The sequence below is a fragment of the Dunckerocampus dactyliophorus genome, chromosome 5, assembly GCF_027744805.1.
Source record: "Dunckerocampus dactyliophorus isolate RoL2022-P2 chromosome 5, RoL_Ddac_1.1, whole genome shotgun sequence".
NCBI classification, from domain to species: domain Eukaryota; kingdom Metazoa; phylum Chordata; class Actinopteri; order Syngnathiformes; family Syngnathidae; genus Dunckerocampus; species Dunckerocampus dactyliophorus.
Window position 1 is genome coordinate 9,936,268 of NC_072823.1, and position 20,260 is coordinate 9,956,527.

The following is a 20,260-nucleotide window of genomic DNA, read 5'->3' on the forward strand; positions in this document are numbered from 1 at the left end:
AGTAACTTTGATTATGTTGTACAAGAGTCACAGTAATACGATAATAACAAGCTATGTTTTTGTTTTTCAACATCCAAATTAATGTGTTACAATTTTAATCATAAGATTGTTTGCAGTTATGGGAGCTGGAGAAGGAACAAAACATTTTCATTGGCAGTTATTAGGTTGGCATTTTTTGGGGTGCTAAATATCACACTACTGCATTTTGTAATTACATTTCTTCGTTGTTATCTTTGTTGGGAAATGTTGCCTGACATTAGAAGGTAATAAGGGCCATGTACAGCTGCTCTCTTTCTGAAAGACACCACGTACCTCACAAAGCATTAGACAGGAGGACTAACTCTGCTGTCTCTCTGTGCGTATCTCTGCAATACAGTTGTGCAGTCATTTGCAATAATGTTTTTTGGTTTGTTTATTTTTTTACCTCAGGGCCGTGGCGGACTAGGGTCCATTTTCATTTGGGCCTCGGGAAACGGTGGCAGAGAGCAGGACAACTGCAACTGTGATGGCTACACCAACAGCATTTACACATTATCCATCAGCAGCACCACGCAGTCTGGTAATGTGCCGTGGTACAGCGAGCCCTGCGCCTCCACCCTTGCGTCCACCTTCAGCTCTGGAAACCCGGGGGAGAAACAAATAGTATGTGCACACACACACACACCTTGAAAAGCTATTGTTGTGTGTTGGAATGAAAGAACACAAGCACGTTTTCCACAAGTACATACTTACACATTTCAAATCAATACTTTTTGAGTGCAAACATACTTTAATGGCATCTCTCTGTTGTCAGAATAAGAGCAACTGATATGTAACACTCAGGAAGCCAAGCTTACAAGTACTGAGAAACCGCCACATGCTTCTTTCGATCTGCTTGTCAAGAAACACTTGCCTCAGGGACAAAGAACAGATAACCATTAAATGTAACATGCCCTTCAAAGAGAGGCAGGCTGCGGGCCACCAAAACAAATATACCTCTGTGGTTGTTTGTTATGGTGCTTTAGCAGTCATAAGGATCAGGTTTTATCTTTTTGAAACAACCCACCCAAAGTTTCATTTCTGATATCAGATATTTTGATTTAAAGGTCTGCCTTTTGAAGTGGTCCTTGTCCCCCAGGGCTCAATGACTTAATGACTTACTAGACTCCACTGTTCTATGGATCCATTTCTCAGTGGTTCCTCTGTTCCTTGGTTCCATTGCTCCTTGGTTTCATTCCAAGTCTTATGACTACAATGCTCAATGGTCTCTAACCTCTATGGTTCCGAGGTAGTATGGCTTCATTGCGCCATTGTTCTTAGGCTGCATGTCTCCATTGTTCCATGATTCTTAGTGCTTTTGCTTCATCGTCCCTATGGTTCCTACAGTGCTTCATAGGTGGTATTGTTTATATACAGTACATCTCAGCTCAATGGTCTATAGGTTCCTTGGTTCCATTGCCCCGTGGCTTTCATTGCTTCAAGGTTCCAAGGCCTTATGGCTTCAATACTCAAAAGTTTGTAGGCTGTACGGCTCTATCTACTGCTTCATGGCCTTAGAACCATGAGAAGCAACCATTATTCGATCTTCCTAGTCTTGATGGCCACATTGCTATGCGGTCCTTAGGGAACAAAGCTCCATGTCTCTGTGATTCCGGGGTTCTATGGTTCCATTGGTCTATGATTCTATTGTTCACTTGTTTCTCAGGTCTATGTTGTTAAAAAGAGGCAGCATGGCTCAGGTGGTTGAGTTGTCTGCGAAGCTGAATGTTGCTGGTTCAGTCCTTACTCCCCTTGTGACAAAGTCAAAGTATCCTTGGGTAAGATACTGAACCCCCAGTTGCTCACGATGCTGATCAGTAGGTGAATGAGATAACACTTTAAAATTGCTTTGAGTCTCTAGAAGGTCAAAAATCTCTATATAAGTGAAAGTCCGCTTCTGCACAAAAGCTTCTGGGCTTTTATGGTTCCATTGTCCTGTATTGCTCCATAGAAACACAAGACTGAACCTACAGCACCTGCTGAGTCTGCCCTCTTATTTACTATTACTAGTTACTAAAGAAAGGATGTCCTTTCTTTAGTTCCTGGGACCCCACCTTTCTAACACCAATCGTTCACTGTGAAACTCCATCACAGCAAAGTGGAATACTGAATGTGTCAAATTAAATGTGTCTCTCCATCTCCAATCCCATTTCCAAGGTGACAACAGACCTCAGGCAAAAGTGCACAGACACTCACACTGGAACATCAGCTTCAGCACCACTGGCTGCTGGGATTATTGCTCTGGCACTGGAGGCCAAGTGAGTTGAATCATTCTCTTTTTACAGCCATGGAAGAGGCCTTGTGGCCATTCTAATAGTGTTATATTTTATCTATAACCTCATTTAGAATGCAGCACTGTACGGTCTGAGGTAAATGTGAAAAAGTCTGCGAACTCTGAGAGACGGCACTGGCCTAAATCCCAGCACAGAAGTTCTTCCCTCAGCAAACTGATCTCATCTTATAATCAGTTAATTTTCCAGACAAAGTAGAAGCTTTAGCCTGCACACACAGAATATCTTACAGTTGAAGGTGATATCTCAAACCAGAGAATGCTTCTCATTAAACCTCACCAACTCACAACTCCCATAGAACATATTACTCAGCATTTCCATTATGGGATTATCTTTTGTCATATCTCATGCATATTAAGTTTCTTTATCTACACAATGCTCATACTTCCCATAGAAGCAATTAATTTACAGGATTTTGTCTTACATCTCTTATAATCTGACACTGTTTTAGTGCATGCATACAGGCTCACTTTATCTCAGCAAGCAGAGCGATGAACTAAGTGTTAACTGTCTGATATGTGCTGCACAGCTATCTTATCAGCACTCAACAGGCCAAAATACAAAATAGATCTTCTCACATAAAAGTTGAGTTGGGCTAACTGTGATCGTGTTAATTGATCCAGTGATAGTTAGATTAGCAGGTATGCGGTTCTTATCTAAAAGCCACGTATTCTTTTTTTTTATAAAACATTTTGTGTTTAAGCAAGTAAATGATAATAGGTGTCTGACATAATAAGGCACGTGTGGCTGAGTTCAAAGATCATCAATGCATCTTTTCAGCGGTCTACGAGTCTTTGATGTTATTCACACATAAAGGTATTGTTTTGTGTTAGACAACTAAACGTATATATTGTAAATAGAGCTGTCAAAAATAGCACATTAAAGGCAGTAACTAATTTATTTCATTAGTTACGTTAACATTTTTAGTGTAATAAACGCATGCTCATCATGGCAAGGCACACCTCTATGTTACAATGGTAGACGGAGCATTAGTGTTGCATAGTCTGACACTCTTTTATGACTTTATTCTGACCTGACCACATCAACAGCGGTGCAATTTCAACACCATATTTGTATCTCCAACTCTCTCCTGTTCTGTCATTTATTTTCTGTTTACAAAATACGGTAAAAATAGGCATGTTTCACCCATAGTTGCAAATGGTGATTAATCATGATTAATTTACTTGAAAAATATGATTAATTTGATTGAAACATTTTAATAATCTGACAGCCCTGATTTTAAATGACATCTGACTTGTGTTTTGGATGTTGTTCTATCCTAACTAAGAAACAAACGGGTCAGATAACATACAGAGTGCATAGCGATCTGCACCCAGAGTGGCTTTCTGACCGAAACTCATCACAAGCAAATGAATTACATCACAAAAAAAGCCACCTTCCACCAGGTGGCGGTGTGTCTTGGGAGAGGAGTTACATCAAAAGAATATACTTCAGACGCTTGGGTTCCAACATTGTTTTCAGGACCCCTACTGGTTCTTGCTAGGGGACAGCATCTAAAGAGGAAGCCTGCTCAAACAATGATACTTTGCTGGCACTTCCCACATCTATGGTACAACCTCCTGCTTGGAAGTTAATTAAGTTACATGTAAAACACAATGTGTTGAGATGTAAGAATTAAAAACTTACAAAAGAATGCATATAACTTATACGATAACATGTGAGCTAAGTTATACCAGTAAAGAACTTTTTTTTTCCATCACAACGTCAAAGGTCACATGGGATGACACATGTTCCTTGTCGTGATTGTTTCTTTATGTCCAAGCAGGGGCCAAGTAATGCCCAAAGTACACATACTGTATGGAAGCTTTAGCTGAACATCATGTCTGTGATTTGTTTTTGTCAGTACATTTCCAGGAAGACATTTTTCAAACTCTGATCTCTTGGCTAGGACTTCACACTGTCATCTGTGACAGTTCACTAGTTCATCACTGTGTAATCTATGTCATCTATAAAGTTGCACTACATGACAGATGGATTCGTTTAAGAGCAAGTGTCTTTTGGCTTCCTTCTGTTCCATTACTTTATCATTTTCCTTTTCACTACTCACTGAGGTGACATTGAAATGATGGGGAATCTTGTCCATTAAAAACAGAGGGTATGAGATGAGAAAGCTGATGTGGCACAGTCAATTCTGTTTTTTTTTTCAGATTTTACTCACAAACGTTTTATATCTGTCAGGCCTTTTCACAATTCTTTATGTTTTCAAAAAAACAAACATTAAATAGGGTTTCAACAATGTGGAAGATGACCTTATCTGACCACCCAGCACCTTAGTAACAACAGTCATTACAGAGAGGTCTAGACACATTCCTCCTTGGTATCAAATGCTTTACTGTGGTCGCTGAACTTTAATGCCAGTGTTTTACACCTGTGTTAAAACCATAAAGTGAAACTGGAGCTTTGTCACAGTTAACTGACGTAGTCCTCAGGGCCTTTGCTATACCTTGCTATAATATTTTAGAAATGTACTTCTCTCATGGATCATATTTCAATGATGGTCACAGACTTCTGACCTTTTTCATATCCCACAGGTCCTTACATTTTTTTTATTGTGTAGTCAGAGGTCAGTGCAACCTGACAGCTCTCATAATGTGCGCAATGTGGACTGAGTTACACCATCTACTGCTAGGTGGCACAAAGACGGATTAGTCTGCTCTGTTTCCTTCTTGCCAGTATGAACCTCACCTGGAGGGACATGCAGCACTTGGTGGTGAGAACGGCCCGGCCCAGAAATCTCAGCGCTGGGGACTGGAGGACCAACGGTGTGGGACGCAGAGGTAAAGCAATTGGCTTTGAATTGATCATATCATGCTGTTTTTGCAAATATAAAATAATCTAAAGGTTGGCAGTGTATCCGAGGCAGTACAGTGGTTAGGTGGTTCGCACTGTTCTCATCTCAGCTGGAGTTTTGTTTTTGTTCTACCTGTGTTTTGTGGGTTCTCTCCAGGTACTCCAGCTTCCTCCCACAGTCCAAAAGTATTTTAGGTTCAAATTAGCTGTACGGTTGTTGTGAATATGACTGTGGTTGTCTCTTGACAGCAGTAGTTCTCAACTGGTTTGGCTGCGGGACCCATCGTCACCCCTCAGTGGCAAGCGGTGACCCAAATTGCAGAAATGTTTCAACTAAAACTTCTTAAATATCTTATATTTAAAGAGCCTGTTATTATTATTATATTATTATATTATTATTTGAACAAAAAGCGTGTGTAAAATTTTCAGTACATGGAGTATGTGAGGAGTTGAATGACAGCACCTGGACTTGGGCCTGCAAGAGAGGTGAGACATCTTGAAGAAAATCAAGCTTGTCAAGTTGCTCTGATTCAACTCCTCAGATAAACAAAACAACAAACAAACAAAATAAAAGTACAATTCAAAATATACAAATTTAACTTTTTTTTCTGATAAACTCAGCAGGTAAGCTTAATGATAATAGGAGGTCAATTACCACACCTCTGCTTGGGACAGATGGAACTGGGCATGAAACTGTGCCTGTGAGTCTTCATTGTGGGTGGAATTCCCCTACGCAACAAAACGTGAGCTGGAGCGGTAAAACACTTATCTCTTTATAGCGTACTCTTCTCCAGCATATATAAAGTCGATCGAGTAGGAGGTCGAACAGACGGCATGTTAAGTTCATACTCGATGTCCTTCCCCTCCTGCTCAAGCTTGTCTCCCATAAACATGGCACACCCCTTGTGGTGGCGTAGCAACCTAATAGCACAGACGCAAGGTATGTTCAGGAACATCCGGTCATTACGCAATTTTTTACATTTTTTCTTATGCTTGTGTGTGTTGCTATAAATGTGTTCCCTAGGGGAGAGGAGTGAGTGGCGGACAGCAAGTGATGTCGGGGGTTCAGTGTTGAGTTTCAGCTTGCCGTGGTTGCTGCAACAATAGACTGTGCTTTTATTTGTTGTCAGATATTGTCAGATATAATTCAAACTTCCAGTACAGGCCTGTTGCTCCGCCGATCAAGTCTGGCGCATGTGTGCCTCACCGAACATTAGAGTATCTTTACAGACCATTACAGAATACTACGTCAGCGTCTTTGAAGGCGTCTTTTGAATGCCTTATATTTGTACTTTAGATCATTTAGCCGTTTTTATGTTTGAAAATGCTTAATTTAGGCAAAAATACGTTACATGTGCTAAAATATGCATAAGTTTTGACAAATACTAGGGAGTATTCAACCACAAGGTTTGAAGATTTTAAGAGAGTGAAGCCGCAAAATAGACGACTATACATGGATACACAAAATTTGACCTTTGAATTAAACACAGTGTGGTGAGCGCCGCAAGCACACGCACACATCATTAATGACAGAATGGTGCCCTGGACATCTTTGCAACGCCTACAAACCAATTATGGGCATTGTTTCACCCTAAACCCTCACCTGCCATTGCCGTTGTCGGCGAGGAGAATTGAACCTTGGATCCTTAAATCAATCATTGGCTTATCATGTACATTTCTTGTATATAGGTCAAACGTTGTAGGTGATGGTTGAATAAACAATAGATGATTGCTTTTACATCACCGTTTGCATAAAAACAAGTATTGTGTCTATCTTCCTCCGGTATTGCACTGTTGTTGTGTTTTACGTGCTCAGTCAGTATTCCTCAATGAGGTCTACTCTCTAGTCTCTGTAAGTCAATGGCCTGGAATGAATGGCCCTTTCTGATTTCTGAAAAGGGATGTCAAATAGACAAAGCACATTGTTCTCTTCCCACAGTGAGCCATTCCTATGGTTATGGCCTGCTGGATGCTGGCGCAATGGTGGCTTTAGCACAGAACTGGACCAGAGTGGGGCTGCAGCACCAGTGTGTTCACACCATGCTCACAGAACCAAGGTGAGTGGTGAGACCATCAGCCACCATCATGTCCCCTCCCTAAAGAGTGGCACATGTTTGTTTGCTTAAACACACAACATTAAACGCTCTCCTCAAATCTGCAGAGACATCGGCAGCAAGCTGGTGTTCAGTAAGAGCATTGATGCCTGCTGGGGACGGCCGGACTACGTCAGCTCTCTGGAGCACGTTCAGGCTCGTCTCACTCTCCTCCACAACCAGAGAGGCAAGCTGGCCATTCATCTCATCAGTCCACTGGGCACACGCTCCACCCTCTTGTTTCCCAGGTACACAATCAAACACGAAACTTTGCACACCACCAGCCTAGCTATTTTTTACTCTGAATTACACACATGCAGTGAAATAAACTCACAAGAGCTTGGCAAATTGCAATGTTGCATGATAAAGATCAGAAAAGTATGTGAAATTGTGACTCTCTGGTGCTTGAAACAAATAGACTACCTAACGGAATAGTTTGTTTTTACAATCCAGAATTTATGTGCATAAACCTGTCAGTGTTTCTCTTCCTGCTGCTATTCCAAAACAAAATATGGTTTGTTTATAGCATGATCCAATATGTTTTTTATGTGATGTGTCTCAATTAACCACTTTCAGCAAGTACACATCATAGCTGTAAAGTGCTGCTTTAAAATTAATGTTGAAAGTGCAAAATTTAGTTCTGCGTCGTTGCTATTTGTTTGTAATGAGTTGCTTCTCGACTGTAATGTTTTTATGCAGCGGATGCTCGTGTTGTCATACTTTTTTATGATGTCGTACTCAAAAGTTCATATGTAATTAGGGTTGCAAAAGCAAAGAACATTTCCAGTAAATTTTCTTTCTTTTCCCAATATTATGTGTGACATACGTGTGAGGGTGCACAAATACATCCACCCTCTTTATCACTCTCCAAAACGTGTTTTGCATTCCAATACAGAGAAAATGATACAATCCCTATTCTTGCAGACCAAATGACTTCTCCACAGAGGGATTCAATGACTGGGCCTTTATGACCACCCACTCGTGGGATGAGGACCCTCAAGGGGAATGGACCTTGGAAATAGAAAATGTTGCACCAAATGGCCGTGACTATGGTAACCCATCCATCCATTTTGTTATTTGATTTAGACTAGTTACTAATGCGAGTGATGTGGGAATTCTTAATATGCTCTTATGCACTTAATACATTACAATACTTTGCCTGTTATTATCCCACTCTGACTTGGACAAAAGAGCAAGGCAGAAGAAATGCTAAATCAACTATGTGAGAAGCGTAGAAACATCCGATGTTCCTATCAGAAAGTTGTTTTTGTATTAGTGTGCATTTGGATTTATTTAATATTTAATTAGTGTAGATAAAGCATGCACTCACTTTGTACAGCATCATAACTAGGGGTGTCTAACTACTGTTTCTGTGTGCGAGTTGCTTTTTTTTATAAAATCCTTTTTTAATGCATTGGGATTCTTGTGCTTGAGTTGTTGATGGTGCAAAACAATGGTCAGTCAAAAAGAGAGGGGGGGGTTCAGACATTTCATCCAAAAAGAACTCTGGTTGGCACCCTCATTTAAACCATGCAAACTTTTGTGACCTCGCCTCTTAAAAGCATCAGAATCAAGAATCGTTAGGAATCAGAATCGAAACAAGGAACCGGAATCGGAACCTGAATAGTTCAAATTCATATGATGCCCAACCCTATTCATTGATTCATTTTCTACACCACTTGTCCTCACAAGTGGGGTATGCTGGAGTCTATCCCACCTCAGGCGAAAGGCAGGGTACACCCTGGACTCGTTCCCAGCCAATCACAGATTAGTAGTAATAACAAAAATAAAATCATCCCATCCCACAGCATCCCACGGGCCACCACAATTTTAATCTCTTGACAGCACTATTCATAACATTAGCAGGGGATCAAATATATCTTGTAATTGTGTTGAGCTATTTTTTTTGTGGTTATTTCTCTGCTAGGTTACTGCAAACTGCTGCTACGTTTCAAACTTTCCAATTTACAATGGGTTTGATTGATTCTGAGTGCAGCTATAACTAACAAAAAGCAACTCAACGAGTGGCAATTAACAACAATAGCTACGACCTTGCGCTTTTGTGCTGGTCTGCGGCAATAAAAACTGTCTTTGTAATGCATCGGGCTGTCACATGAGGATAGAACAAGATGTAACATGGAGGAAAACATTTGAAAGATAAGGTAAGGGTGTCTCCGTTGGGACTGTTTTTGTCTGTATTGATAGCTTTGAACACACCCGCTGACTGACCTTTGCTGGCTCATAAGATGGAAGGTATATCATTTTCTTCCCGTACCCATCCTGTCCTTTTTTTGTGTGTCGGGACACAAATCAATCTGAAGTAGAAAAACTGTTTTGATTGTAAATACATATTGTCTTTCTAGCTAGGAAATGGTCTACCAGAGGGCAGATATGGCTTATTATCCACACCAGCATTTTCCAACCATTTTCATTGCCCTTCAACCCTCAAAAACCTTTAATATCTTAATTTCATGACAAAATAAATATAAAAATTGTCCAATCCAGGTTTCTCACCCATGAAATGTTAAAACTTTATCAGCCTTGGTTGAAAACCCATGAAGCGATACAAGAGCTGTCTCCAAAAATCGATTTTGCTTAGTTTATTATTGTGGTTGTAGTTTGCAGTGGTGGAGAACTGCATCGTGTCATACCAGAGGCCATTTCTAATATTTATAGTAGAATAGAATAAGCCTTTATTACCCCCACAAATGGAAAAATCCAGTTTTACAGCATGAGTGTACAGTATAGCACATGAGAATATTGAAACAAATGAAAAACACAAGGCAACACAAAGAGCAGCAGAGGTTTATGTGATAACCACATGAATAATACATGCTGTATACTGTATTTTAATTTAGAATGTAACACAGTGCATAAAAAATAAATATTTATTCAGCTACAAATAGGGTTAAATATTACAAACACAGAACATGCCCCTCTTTACACGCAGACCACTCTCTGTGCGTAAGGCCCCACGATCCGTGGGGTGCCCATTATGAGCAAAGAATGCATATAGCTGCAGTGAGATATTGAGCACAAAGGCAGCCCCAGGCAGGAGAAAAAAGAAAGAAACCAGTAATCTGACACGACCCTTGTTGCCGCAATGATTGACAGCATGCAGGACAACAGAGACTTCAATGGCAGAATTCACCTTTCCTTGTGCGAGTCCCTGGTGGTGTAATGGTACAGCTGCTGCTTTATAGGCAGTGGGTATGGGTTCAAGCCCATTTTTTTTTGCTGTCTTTGGGTGAGAGGCAGGGTACACCCTAGACTGGTCACCAGAGCAACTCCTAGCAAGCTATTGATGAATACGTCTCTGCTGGTGTCAGTCAAAACAAACTTTTCAATTCAGTTCTTGTTTAGAATCTCATAAGATTGCGCAGGTGTGACTCGTGTTTTGGGAAACGAGTGTATGTCACATCTAAGTGCTCACACATTTCTCAGTTTATACCATCCAAAAATGGTACTGATTTAAAAGTAAGCCCATCAGCATGCTGCCTGCCCTGTTTGTTTACCCAGAAACCATCAACAGTGGCAATACTCCATCCTAGCGTGTGAAATTATGCTGTGTCGTGGCGCGTGATGTGTGTCAATCGTTTAAAATGAGCTGATTTACACGGACATCCACTTGGCAGCCTCGAGCTGCCTCTGTGCGGTTGACTCAGAGTGGCGAGGTGCAACGGCAAATGACATGTTTCTGGCTCCCTGTCCCCGCTCTGAGAAGTGATAAACGTCTCATCATGGTCTTACGTGTCTGTCTCTTTCAGGTGTGTTGAGTCAGTTCAATCTCATCCTGTGGGGGACAGGGCCCAGCGTGATCAGCCCCTTGTCGTCTGACTTTCCTCGGCCCTCCAACAACAGCTGCAAGACGTTTGATGCCCAGCAAATCTGCATAGGTGAGATGTTTAAGACACAGACCATTGTTTTTTTTCTTAGGGGCACCTTCCACTCTCTTACGCTCTCTTACTCTATGATGTGCTCTAACTTCTATTCCTACAGCAGTGTTACAATTCATATACTGTATACAACAAAAACATTTGTGAATCATTATAAAACTACCGAAAATATTCTCAACGATCAAATGCAGCAGCATCGATTAACAGAATCACTCAGATTCTTTTTCCTGACCACTTCCCACTTGTTTCTCGGTATAGGGCTCAATTATACAATGCAACATTGGTTTTTGTCATTAGTCTGTTTCAAAGGGTCTGAAAAAAAACGAAACATACAAAAACTAAAGCAATACGAAATAATGCCAGTCCAACCAGTTCTTAATTGGATTTCTTTTCTGGAATTCAATCTTAATTCAGTCTTAATTGCTGCATTTAAATATGCTTGAAGATCCCAGAGAAGACACTCAAAGCATGTGAATTCAACTTCAAACCACGTGGTGTCTTGGAATTGCTCATCATAACACGTTCAAGTGTGGTCTTGTCTGCATCAATGTACAGAATGCAGCCGTGGATTCTCCCTCTTCCTCCAAGGCTGCGTGAAGTTTTGTCCTCCCGGTTTCACATCAGGGCCTCAGCTCCTCAACCTCTCTCTGGAGAACTGGGTGGACTTGTCCTCCGTCCAAGCTTGCCTGCCCTGCCACCCCACCTGTCTGACCTGCTCTGCCATGGGTCCCACAGACTGCCTTTCCTGTCCCCCTCACAGCCGTCTGGTCCTCACCTCCTGCCTCCACCAGAACCAGGTCCAGCGCAAATCCCCTTTAGCTGGAGGAGAGCCCGGAGGACATGTTCCAGCAGCAGATGAGAATAAAAGCAGAGGAGGCGATGAACCGCCTGACCTCAGCGCGTCTCCGCCCACTCATCTTCCTGCCGTTGTGGCGGTGCTCATCTGTGCCTTCATCCTGGCGGCCTTTGTGGGAGTTTTTCTCTTCTTGCAGCTACGCTCAGGTGGCGCTTCCTCTTCTAGCTGGAGGACCAAACTGCCCTCTGTGTACTCCCACATGAGAGGGGTGCGAGTGGGGTTCGATTTCGGCTCGGGCCGAGGTCCGAAGTCAAAGGCTCGCATTTGCTACAGGGGGATCCCCACCGTGTGGGGGGACGAGGACATGACCGCCTACGAGTCTGAATCAGACAGCGAGGAAGTGGACGGTCGCAGTGAAAGGACAGCTTTCATCAAAACGCAGAGCGCCATCTAGCCGACGCCTGCTGTCTGGTACCAGGATGTCCAACAAACTCTTTCAGACATGACTCTACAGAGCTAGCGCATGACGAGATGTCTTTCATAGCTCGGGGAAAAAAGGCCTTATTGTTCCATCAACTTTTTGTTTTTTACTGTGTATTTATTCAAAGGTGTTAATTTATTTGTTATTTAATGATCACCTATTTAAGTCAGGATCCAGCAGGTACAATGGCAGCTTACTAATGTTGACAGCACACAAGAGGATTCCGCAATAAAACATGTGTTCCGTTAAGTCCCAAATTCATTCATTTATTCATTTTCTATGGGGTTGCGGGGGTATGCTGGAGCCTATCCCAGCTGACTTCCGGCGAGAAGTGGGGTACACCCCAGACCGGTCGGCAGTCAATCACGTGACACATACGGAAAAACAACCATTCGCGCTCGCATTCATACTTACGGACAATTTAGAGTTGCCATGCATGTTTTTAGGATGTGGGAGGAAACCGGAGTACCCAGAGGAAACCCACGCGCACACGGGGAGAACATGCAAACCCCACACAGAGATGTCCAACAGAGATTCGAACCCAGATCTCCTGACTGTGTGGCCAACACGCTAACCGCTATCAACTAACCATTACTCTCATCGAAGTTTGAGTTGTTGAACAGGCGTCTTTTAGCTGGCAGCGACACAAAGTGATGTTCATGGAAATATTCACCAACATCCCTGACACGACCCTCCCTTTGAAGCGAACTTGGGATCAGCACTGGAGAGCTCCAGTGGATGGGTTTTGGGACACTGGCCGGGAATTGAACGTGCGTTGTCTGCACAAAAAGGCAGCAGGCGTGTAGCACTACACCACCTGTGCACCGAACCGTTTCAAAAATAAATTGCATAATCGTACAAAATATTTTATCCATGTGACACACATGTTTAGTTCATGAGAGAGTATGAATCATTTTGCCAAAATGGAAATATTTTTCCACTTTTGTGTCCTTTCCAGCTAAAAGACATCCATTCTCCAAATAAAAATATGCTTCAATTCCAAACATGTCCCGTGTATGAAAAGCTTGCTGCTGATGAAGTTAGTTATGATCGATATACGATATGTTGGCTTTATCTTGCAGCCTGAGATCATATTGATTTGTTCTCAGACATCCTGTATCTCGAAGCCGAAGCTCCCTCCAGCAAACTGCACATGGTTTTTAACCTTTTGGTGTGAAAAGGTTGCCCTGATATTTAAAAATATGCCAAAATGTTGCATTTTGTTGAACTTTTTTTTCTACAGTTGCAGTTGTTCTTACTGCGGAGTTTCATGCCAGAATAAAAAGGCTTTGTTGTTTGCATAGATAGTCTTTGACACAAACACACAGCATCCTTCCTAATGCAGCCTCTCCAACACAAATGCTCTCCAAGCAAGCAGATGGTTCTTAACTTGTCCGTGGCCATGTTCCACCACTAATTCCACCGCAGACGTGGAGCTGAATCACAAAGTGGCAGCACTTCTGTCATCTGCTCACGATTTACCTGCTGTGATCTCGCTTTTTCTAACACAGCATTTCCTTCTCAGATGTCATGATGGTGAAGGTTTGGTTAGAATCAGCAGCGCTCAGCTGCACAGTTGGTGGGTCGAGATCCAGCGAGTCATTATGAAAGGCACAGGAAGAACGCTGTGCATCCGGAGTGTCCGAAGTGCAGCCTCTGGGGCCTTTTGCAGCCTGCTGCACTTTCTAAAAATGCAATAAAAAATGGCAAACGTGGGAAAAATGAGCAGTAATTTCATGGAACTGAAACTGTAATTTTACGAGATCCAAGTCAATATTAAGAGAAAAGTTGTATGAGGAAAAAAAAGTTGATAATGTAAAAAAAAAAAAAAAAAAAAAAATTTGGAAGCATGAAGTTCAAATTTAAAAGTTATTCTAAAAAACAAAAAAGTTGCAATTTTTTGGGAAAATTGGGTTCAAAAAAAAGTTCTAACACCACAAGAATAAATGAAACATGTTATGGGAATAAAGCCATAATAATACAAGAAGAAAGTTGAAATATTTGGATTTGTTTTTTTTTCAACAGTAAAAATTGGAAAAAAAAAAAAGAGCAAAACAGTGTAATGTAAAGAGAATAAAGTCCCAATATTAGGAGGAAAAAGTTGTAATATTATGAGAAAATAATTAAATGTAAAAAAAATGACAATACCAATAATTACATTTAAAAAATAATAAATATACAACAATAAAGTTGTTATATTTTGAGGGGGAGAAATTTATTTGAGAAAAAAGGTAAATGCTAGAAGAATAGTCATAATGTTAAAAGAAAAAAGTTGTCATTTTATGAGAAAAAAGTCACAAATTTGCAAGAATAAAGTTAAAAAATAATTTTAGAAGCATGAAATTTAAATATTAACAATTTTTTTTATTTTAGAAAACGTGGCAATTTTGGGGGAAAATTGGGTGGGAAAAATATTATAAGAATAAAGTCAATATATTACATAAACATATTATTATGAGAAATACAAACATAATATGATGAGGAAAAGAGCAAAAACGTGTAATGTCAAGAGAATAAAGACAAAATATTAAGAAATGTTATGAGAATTTTTTTTGGGATATAATATAATTCCAATATAATTTTTGGAAAATTATATTGGAAAAAAGTTATATTACGAGAATAAAGTATAAATATTAAGAGAATAAAGTCATAATATTACAAGAACAAAGTCCAAATAATGTGGAAATGTGGAGAAAAAGCTGAAATGTTTGAAAAATACATTTAAAAACAGCGAAAATGGAAAAGGCTCTTACTACAAACAAAATTGTAAAATACTAAGTGACACGCTTTGTCCCCAATCAACCAAAGCAGAGATGCAGGCTGTTTTTTAATATATAAAACTTCTTCAAATATTATGTGTTGTGTTGTGTTATGTGTTGCTTTAAAAAATGGAAAATATGAAAGTGATATCATGGCGTGCAGCCCTCGATGGAAAACGCTGGAATACTGCTGATCTCCGCACATCTAGTTCCTCATGGGAAGCCTCCATTGCATATCAGAAATGTAAATGTGTGCCTCAAGTCTCTCATGGGTTCACAAGAGCCTGAAATGTTTTCATCTCCATATTCATATTTCCATCTGTCTAAGCCTGGCTAAAGAAATATTACGATTTCTCCAAAGCAACATGGAGCATGCATATCATTGCAGTGAGTTGAATGAGAAATGAAGGCAGTTGTTGAAGACAGCTGGTGGCAGCAGCAGCCTGAGGAGAGACACAAAGTCTTCACAAGCATCCTCCACCCTGGAGCTCCCATCACAGATTACTCACAAAGCTTCAGGCATCCCTCCACCACCACACCCCAACACGGTCTTCTTGTTACGAGAACAAAAGCTCCTTCTTTTCAAGCCAGGATACACTCGCTTAGTTCCGAATCATGAAAATGTTGCATTTTACATCCTATTATATCCTGTTTAGTGTCTCCCCACGGATACCGCGGGTTAGAATCGGTATTGGATCGATGGAAGCGTGATGGATGCATTTTTTTTTGTGTTTATTTACTACGGCCGAGTATTAGGGCCACATTGAAAAAAAAAATCGACGTTTTTTTCTCGTAAATTTACAAGAAAAAAACGTTGTAAATTTACAAGTATAAAGTCATAAATTTATGAGAAAAAAGAGTCGTAAATTTATGAGAAAATACGTACATTTACGAAAAAAAGTCGCAAATTTACAAATAATAAATACATTTCTGAGAATAAAGTCATACATTTTACGAGAATAAAGTCATACATTTCTGAGAATAAAGTCATAAATTTTACGAGAAAAAAAGTCGTAATGTACGAGAATGAAGTCATAAATTTACGAGAATAAAGTCATACATTTACAAGAAAAAACGTCGTAAATTTACAAGAATAAAGTCATACATTTATGAGAAAAAAGTCATAAATTCACAAGAAAAAACGTAGATTTACGAGAAAAAAGTCGCAAATTTACAAAGAATAAAGTCATACATTTATGAGAATAAAGTCATACATTTTACGAGAAAAAAAGTCGTAATGTACAAGAATGAAGTCATAAATTGAAGAGAATAAAGTCATACATTTACAAGAAAAAACATCGTAAATTTACAAGAATAAAGTCATACATTTATGAGAAAAAAGTCGTAAATTCACGACAAAAAAACGTACATTTCCGAGAAAAAAAGTCGCAAATTTACAAAGAATAAAGTCATACATTTCTGAGAATAAAGTCATAAATTTTACAAGGAAAAAAGTCGTAATGTATGAGAATTAAGTCATAAATTCACGAGAAAAAAACATACATTTACGAGAAAAAAGTCGCAAATTTAACAAGAATAAAGTCATACATTTCTGAGAATAAAGTCATACATTTTACGAGAAAAGAAGTCGTAATGTACGAGAATGAAGTCATAAATTTAAGAGAATAAAGTCATACATTTACAAGAAAAAACATCGTAAATTTACAAGAATAAAGTCATACATTTATGAGAAAAAAGTCGTAAATTCACAAGAAAAAAGTCGTAATGTACGAGAATTAAGTCATAAATTCACAAGAAAAAAACATACAATTACGAGAAAAAAGTCGTACATTTTACAAGAAAAAAGTCGTAATGTACAAGAATGAAGTCATAAATTGAAGAGAATAAAGTCATACATTTACAAGAAAAAACAATGCCTGTTACGATGGAGTATTAAAATAATCTCAGATTTCGAGAATAAAGTCGCAAATTTACGAGAAAAAACTTGGAACTTTGTTACAGGCATTGCCTGAGACAGCTATGAAAAGGGGGGGACTTACAGTATGTGACCTTGAGCATGTGTAGCGGGCGAGGTAAGGAAGGCGGAAGTGAGAAGGGCTAGACATGCTAATCTGTTTGTGCACAACTGTTCTGTTTTGCTGTCATGTTACAAATAAAAATTTGTCTGAAGCAAGAGGAAAGTGTCCTCCCGTCCTGAGGAGCTATGCTCTATTTTCACGCAATATTAAGACTTTATTCTCGTAATATTAAGACTTTTTCTGTCGTAAATTTACTACTTTTTTCTCGTAAATTTATGACCTTTTTTTTCTGAATTTACGACTTTTACGACTTTATCCCCATGAATTTCTCATAAATTAATGCCTTAATGCTTGTAAATGTATGACCTTTTATCTCGTATATTTACGACTTTATTCTCGTAAATTCACTTTAGTCTCGTAACATTCCAACTTTTTTTCTCGTAAATTTACGACTTTATTCTCGTGAATTTCCGACCTTTTTTCTCGTAAATTTACGACTTCATTCGCATAAATTTGCAACTTTATTCTCGTAATATTACAACTTTTTTCTGTCGTAAATTTCCGACTTAATGCTTGTAAATGTAGGACCTTTTTTCTTGTGAACTTATGACTTCATTCCCATGAATTTAATGTACGACCTTTTGTCTCATATATTGACTACTTTATTCTCTTAAAATTACAACATTTTCTCTCATAAATTTACTTTATTCTAATATTAAACATTTTTACGACTTTATTCCCGTAAATGTATTCTCACACATTTATAACTTTTTTCTCATAAATTTCCAACTTTATTCTTCAAATTTTTTTTTTTTTCCAATTGTTTTATTTCAAAATGATTGTGGTGTATGATGATGATGATGATGATACTTCAGGACCCACCTACTGTACGTATTAACCACCAATGATGAGTGACTTCATCTTTATTCTCTTCCTGTGCGTTTTTACAAACAATACAGAAGACAGCTTGCCTCCATTTATTACCTCTGGACACACAGCGCTACAGCAATTTTTGTTTTTTTTTCGGACAGATATACACAGAAATGAGACGCACAGCGAACGAGGTGATGGAAATGGTGGGACAGAAGCACGGGAAGTGCAAGCGAATGTGGTCTCATTGAAATGTTAATGGAAGCCAGAGCAGAACATTTTGATATGTGACAGGACCTCCTGAGGGAAATGAGCAATTTTACCAGTTAAGTAATGCACACAGTGACAAAAAAAAAAAAAAAAAAAAAGCGTGACAGTGTCCACAGCGCCATTGAAGGCATCCACGCAGTGTGCAGCACCAGCCTCGGGACAAGCGGTCGCTCTGTGGAGATGCAATTTTGTTGTGTGAGAAACCCAGTTGGGTTGTCAGTTGTTTTTTTTTAAAGGAGTCATTCCACTCACATTAGCCAGTTATGCTTGCATTACTACTCTACTACTCGAGCCACCAGTTATGACTTGAGGCTACTATGTGCCGAGAACGTCCCCTGCAATTACAAATCACATTCAAATCAAACAAAGCATCCATTTTCAACAAATGCTGCTTCCTTAGAAAAAGAGCATTCCTGGACGCGGCTTCTTGCCCACATTTTAGTGCATAAAAACGTTCCTCCATGACATAGAAATTTGCTGGAATGACACTGATGTAACACTGGAATGAAATCTCTGTGGGACGACTTGATCGGTGATCACACAGGAACCCCAGGCAAGCTCAGTTGCAACTAGGGTGTTTTTGCTTGTGTGTGTTTCGCACACCCCCAATGCTAACCTGCAGTCCACTTGCCAGCATCATGAATGCTCCCTGACATACTCGATGCAAATATACACTACTCACAGAAGGCTTGGGATACTCTTCTGGGTGAAATTTCAGGATGAACCTAAAATACACGAGAACCTTTACACCAGAGCTGCAACAATGAAGCGATTAATCGATTCATTACGTTTGATTAATCATGTTTTGATTGAAAAACGGAAATACTCCCCCCGGTTTCAGCCTCTCAAATATGAATGTTTTTGTTTCCTGAGTCATCCATGAAAGCAGACCTGCAGAATGTGCATTTTAGGCAAAACAAGATATTCACTCCGGAAAACAAGCGATTGACGTTTTTGCGTTTTCTGATATGTGGCAGACCCAAACCGATCTGTTTGGTTCATATTCCGTCAAGTGCCTTACCCAGGAGTGGCCCAACTTTCCCCATCAAGGGCCACACTCAAAAAAAAAAAAAAACAGAATCACAAGGATGCAGGATAGACTTTTTTTTTTTTTTTTAAACCAATCCATGTAGATGTTTTTTTTTTTTTACAGAAAAACAGCCTGCATCTCAGCTTTGCATCATCGTTGACATTTTTGCTCATTTTTACTTTTTTTTACAAATACTTGTTCTATATTTTGATTTGTTTCGTATATCACTATTTCTTTTTTTGTTTTCATGTTTCAACTCCGTGCTATTTTTATCTTCCTAATATGTCATCTTAATTCTCAAAAATGAGTTTTTTTTTTTTTTTTTTTTACATTTTCTGGTTTAATGGTATGTTTGAATGCACTGACGGCCAATATTTTTTTTTTTTAACAAATACTTCAACCTTTTTTCTAGTTTTTGATTTGTTCCTTATATTACTATTTCTTTAATGTTAATATTTCTGTTTTTTTTTTAACATTTTCTGGTTTAATTGAGGGCCAATACATTTTTTATTTATTTTTTTTTAACAGCCGCGGGAGGTAAATGGCCCCCGCGCTGCACTTTGTAGAAAAAGAAAGTATTGGTTAGTTGCAGCCCTACTTTACAGTTTACAACTCAATTTGACATTTTTGTGACTTTTGCGCTTTACTTGTTAGATGAGTAAAAAAAAGCGCTGAAACATTGAAACAGGTGGATTAGAGAAGGTCAAATCAAGTTCAAATAAGTTTCCAAGGTGCTCGAGCATTTTAGATTCATCCTGAAATTTCACTCGAAAGACAAAACGCTCTCACGAAACGTTTTGGGAGTAGTAGTTTTGGTTTTGTGCAAAAGCCTGAAGGCACGATTACATTTGTTGTTTTAGAAAGGACTGTGACATGACCAAATATTTCTAGACCCCCAACAAGGTTAGCAAAACTTCCCTTTTAGACGACTCCTGCTTTATGGAGGACGGTGATCTTTAAAAATCT

At 39.3% G+C, this 20,260-nt stretch overlaps 1 protein-coding gene across 3 annotated transcripts in view; it reads left to right on the plus strand.

Annotated features, from left to right (window-relative positions):
* furinb (furin (paired basic amino acid cleaving enzyme) b) overlaps positions 1 to 19,679 on the plus strand; it is a 92,870-nt gene extending 73,191 nt beyond the window's left edge. For all 3 annotated transcript variants that reach the window (XM_054775363.1, XM_054775365.1, XM_054775364.1), the window contains 8 exons: positions 430 to 642; positions 2,176 to 2,276; positions 5,004 to 5,107; positions 7,060 to 7,177; positions 7,282 to 7,461; positions 8,138 to 8,265; positions 10,981 to 11,109; positions 11,665 to 19,679. In XM_054775363.1, the coding sequence (XP_054631338.1) occupies positions 430 to 642; positions 2,176 to 2,276; positions 5,004 to 5,107; positions 7,060 to 7,177; positions 7,282 to 7,461; positions 8,138 to 8,265; positions 10,981 to 11,109; positions 11,665 to 12,359 (1,668 nt within the window). In that variant the 3' untranslated portion in view covers positions 12,360 to 19,679. The remainder of the gene's footprint in view (positions 1 to 429; positions 643 to 2,175; positions 2,277 to 5,003; positions 5,108 to 7,059; positions 7,178 to 7,281; positions 7,462 to 8,137; positions 8,266 to 10,980; positions 11,110 to 11,664) is intronic.
* The last annotated feature ends 581 nt before the right edge of the window (positions 19,680 to 20,260 follow it).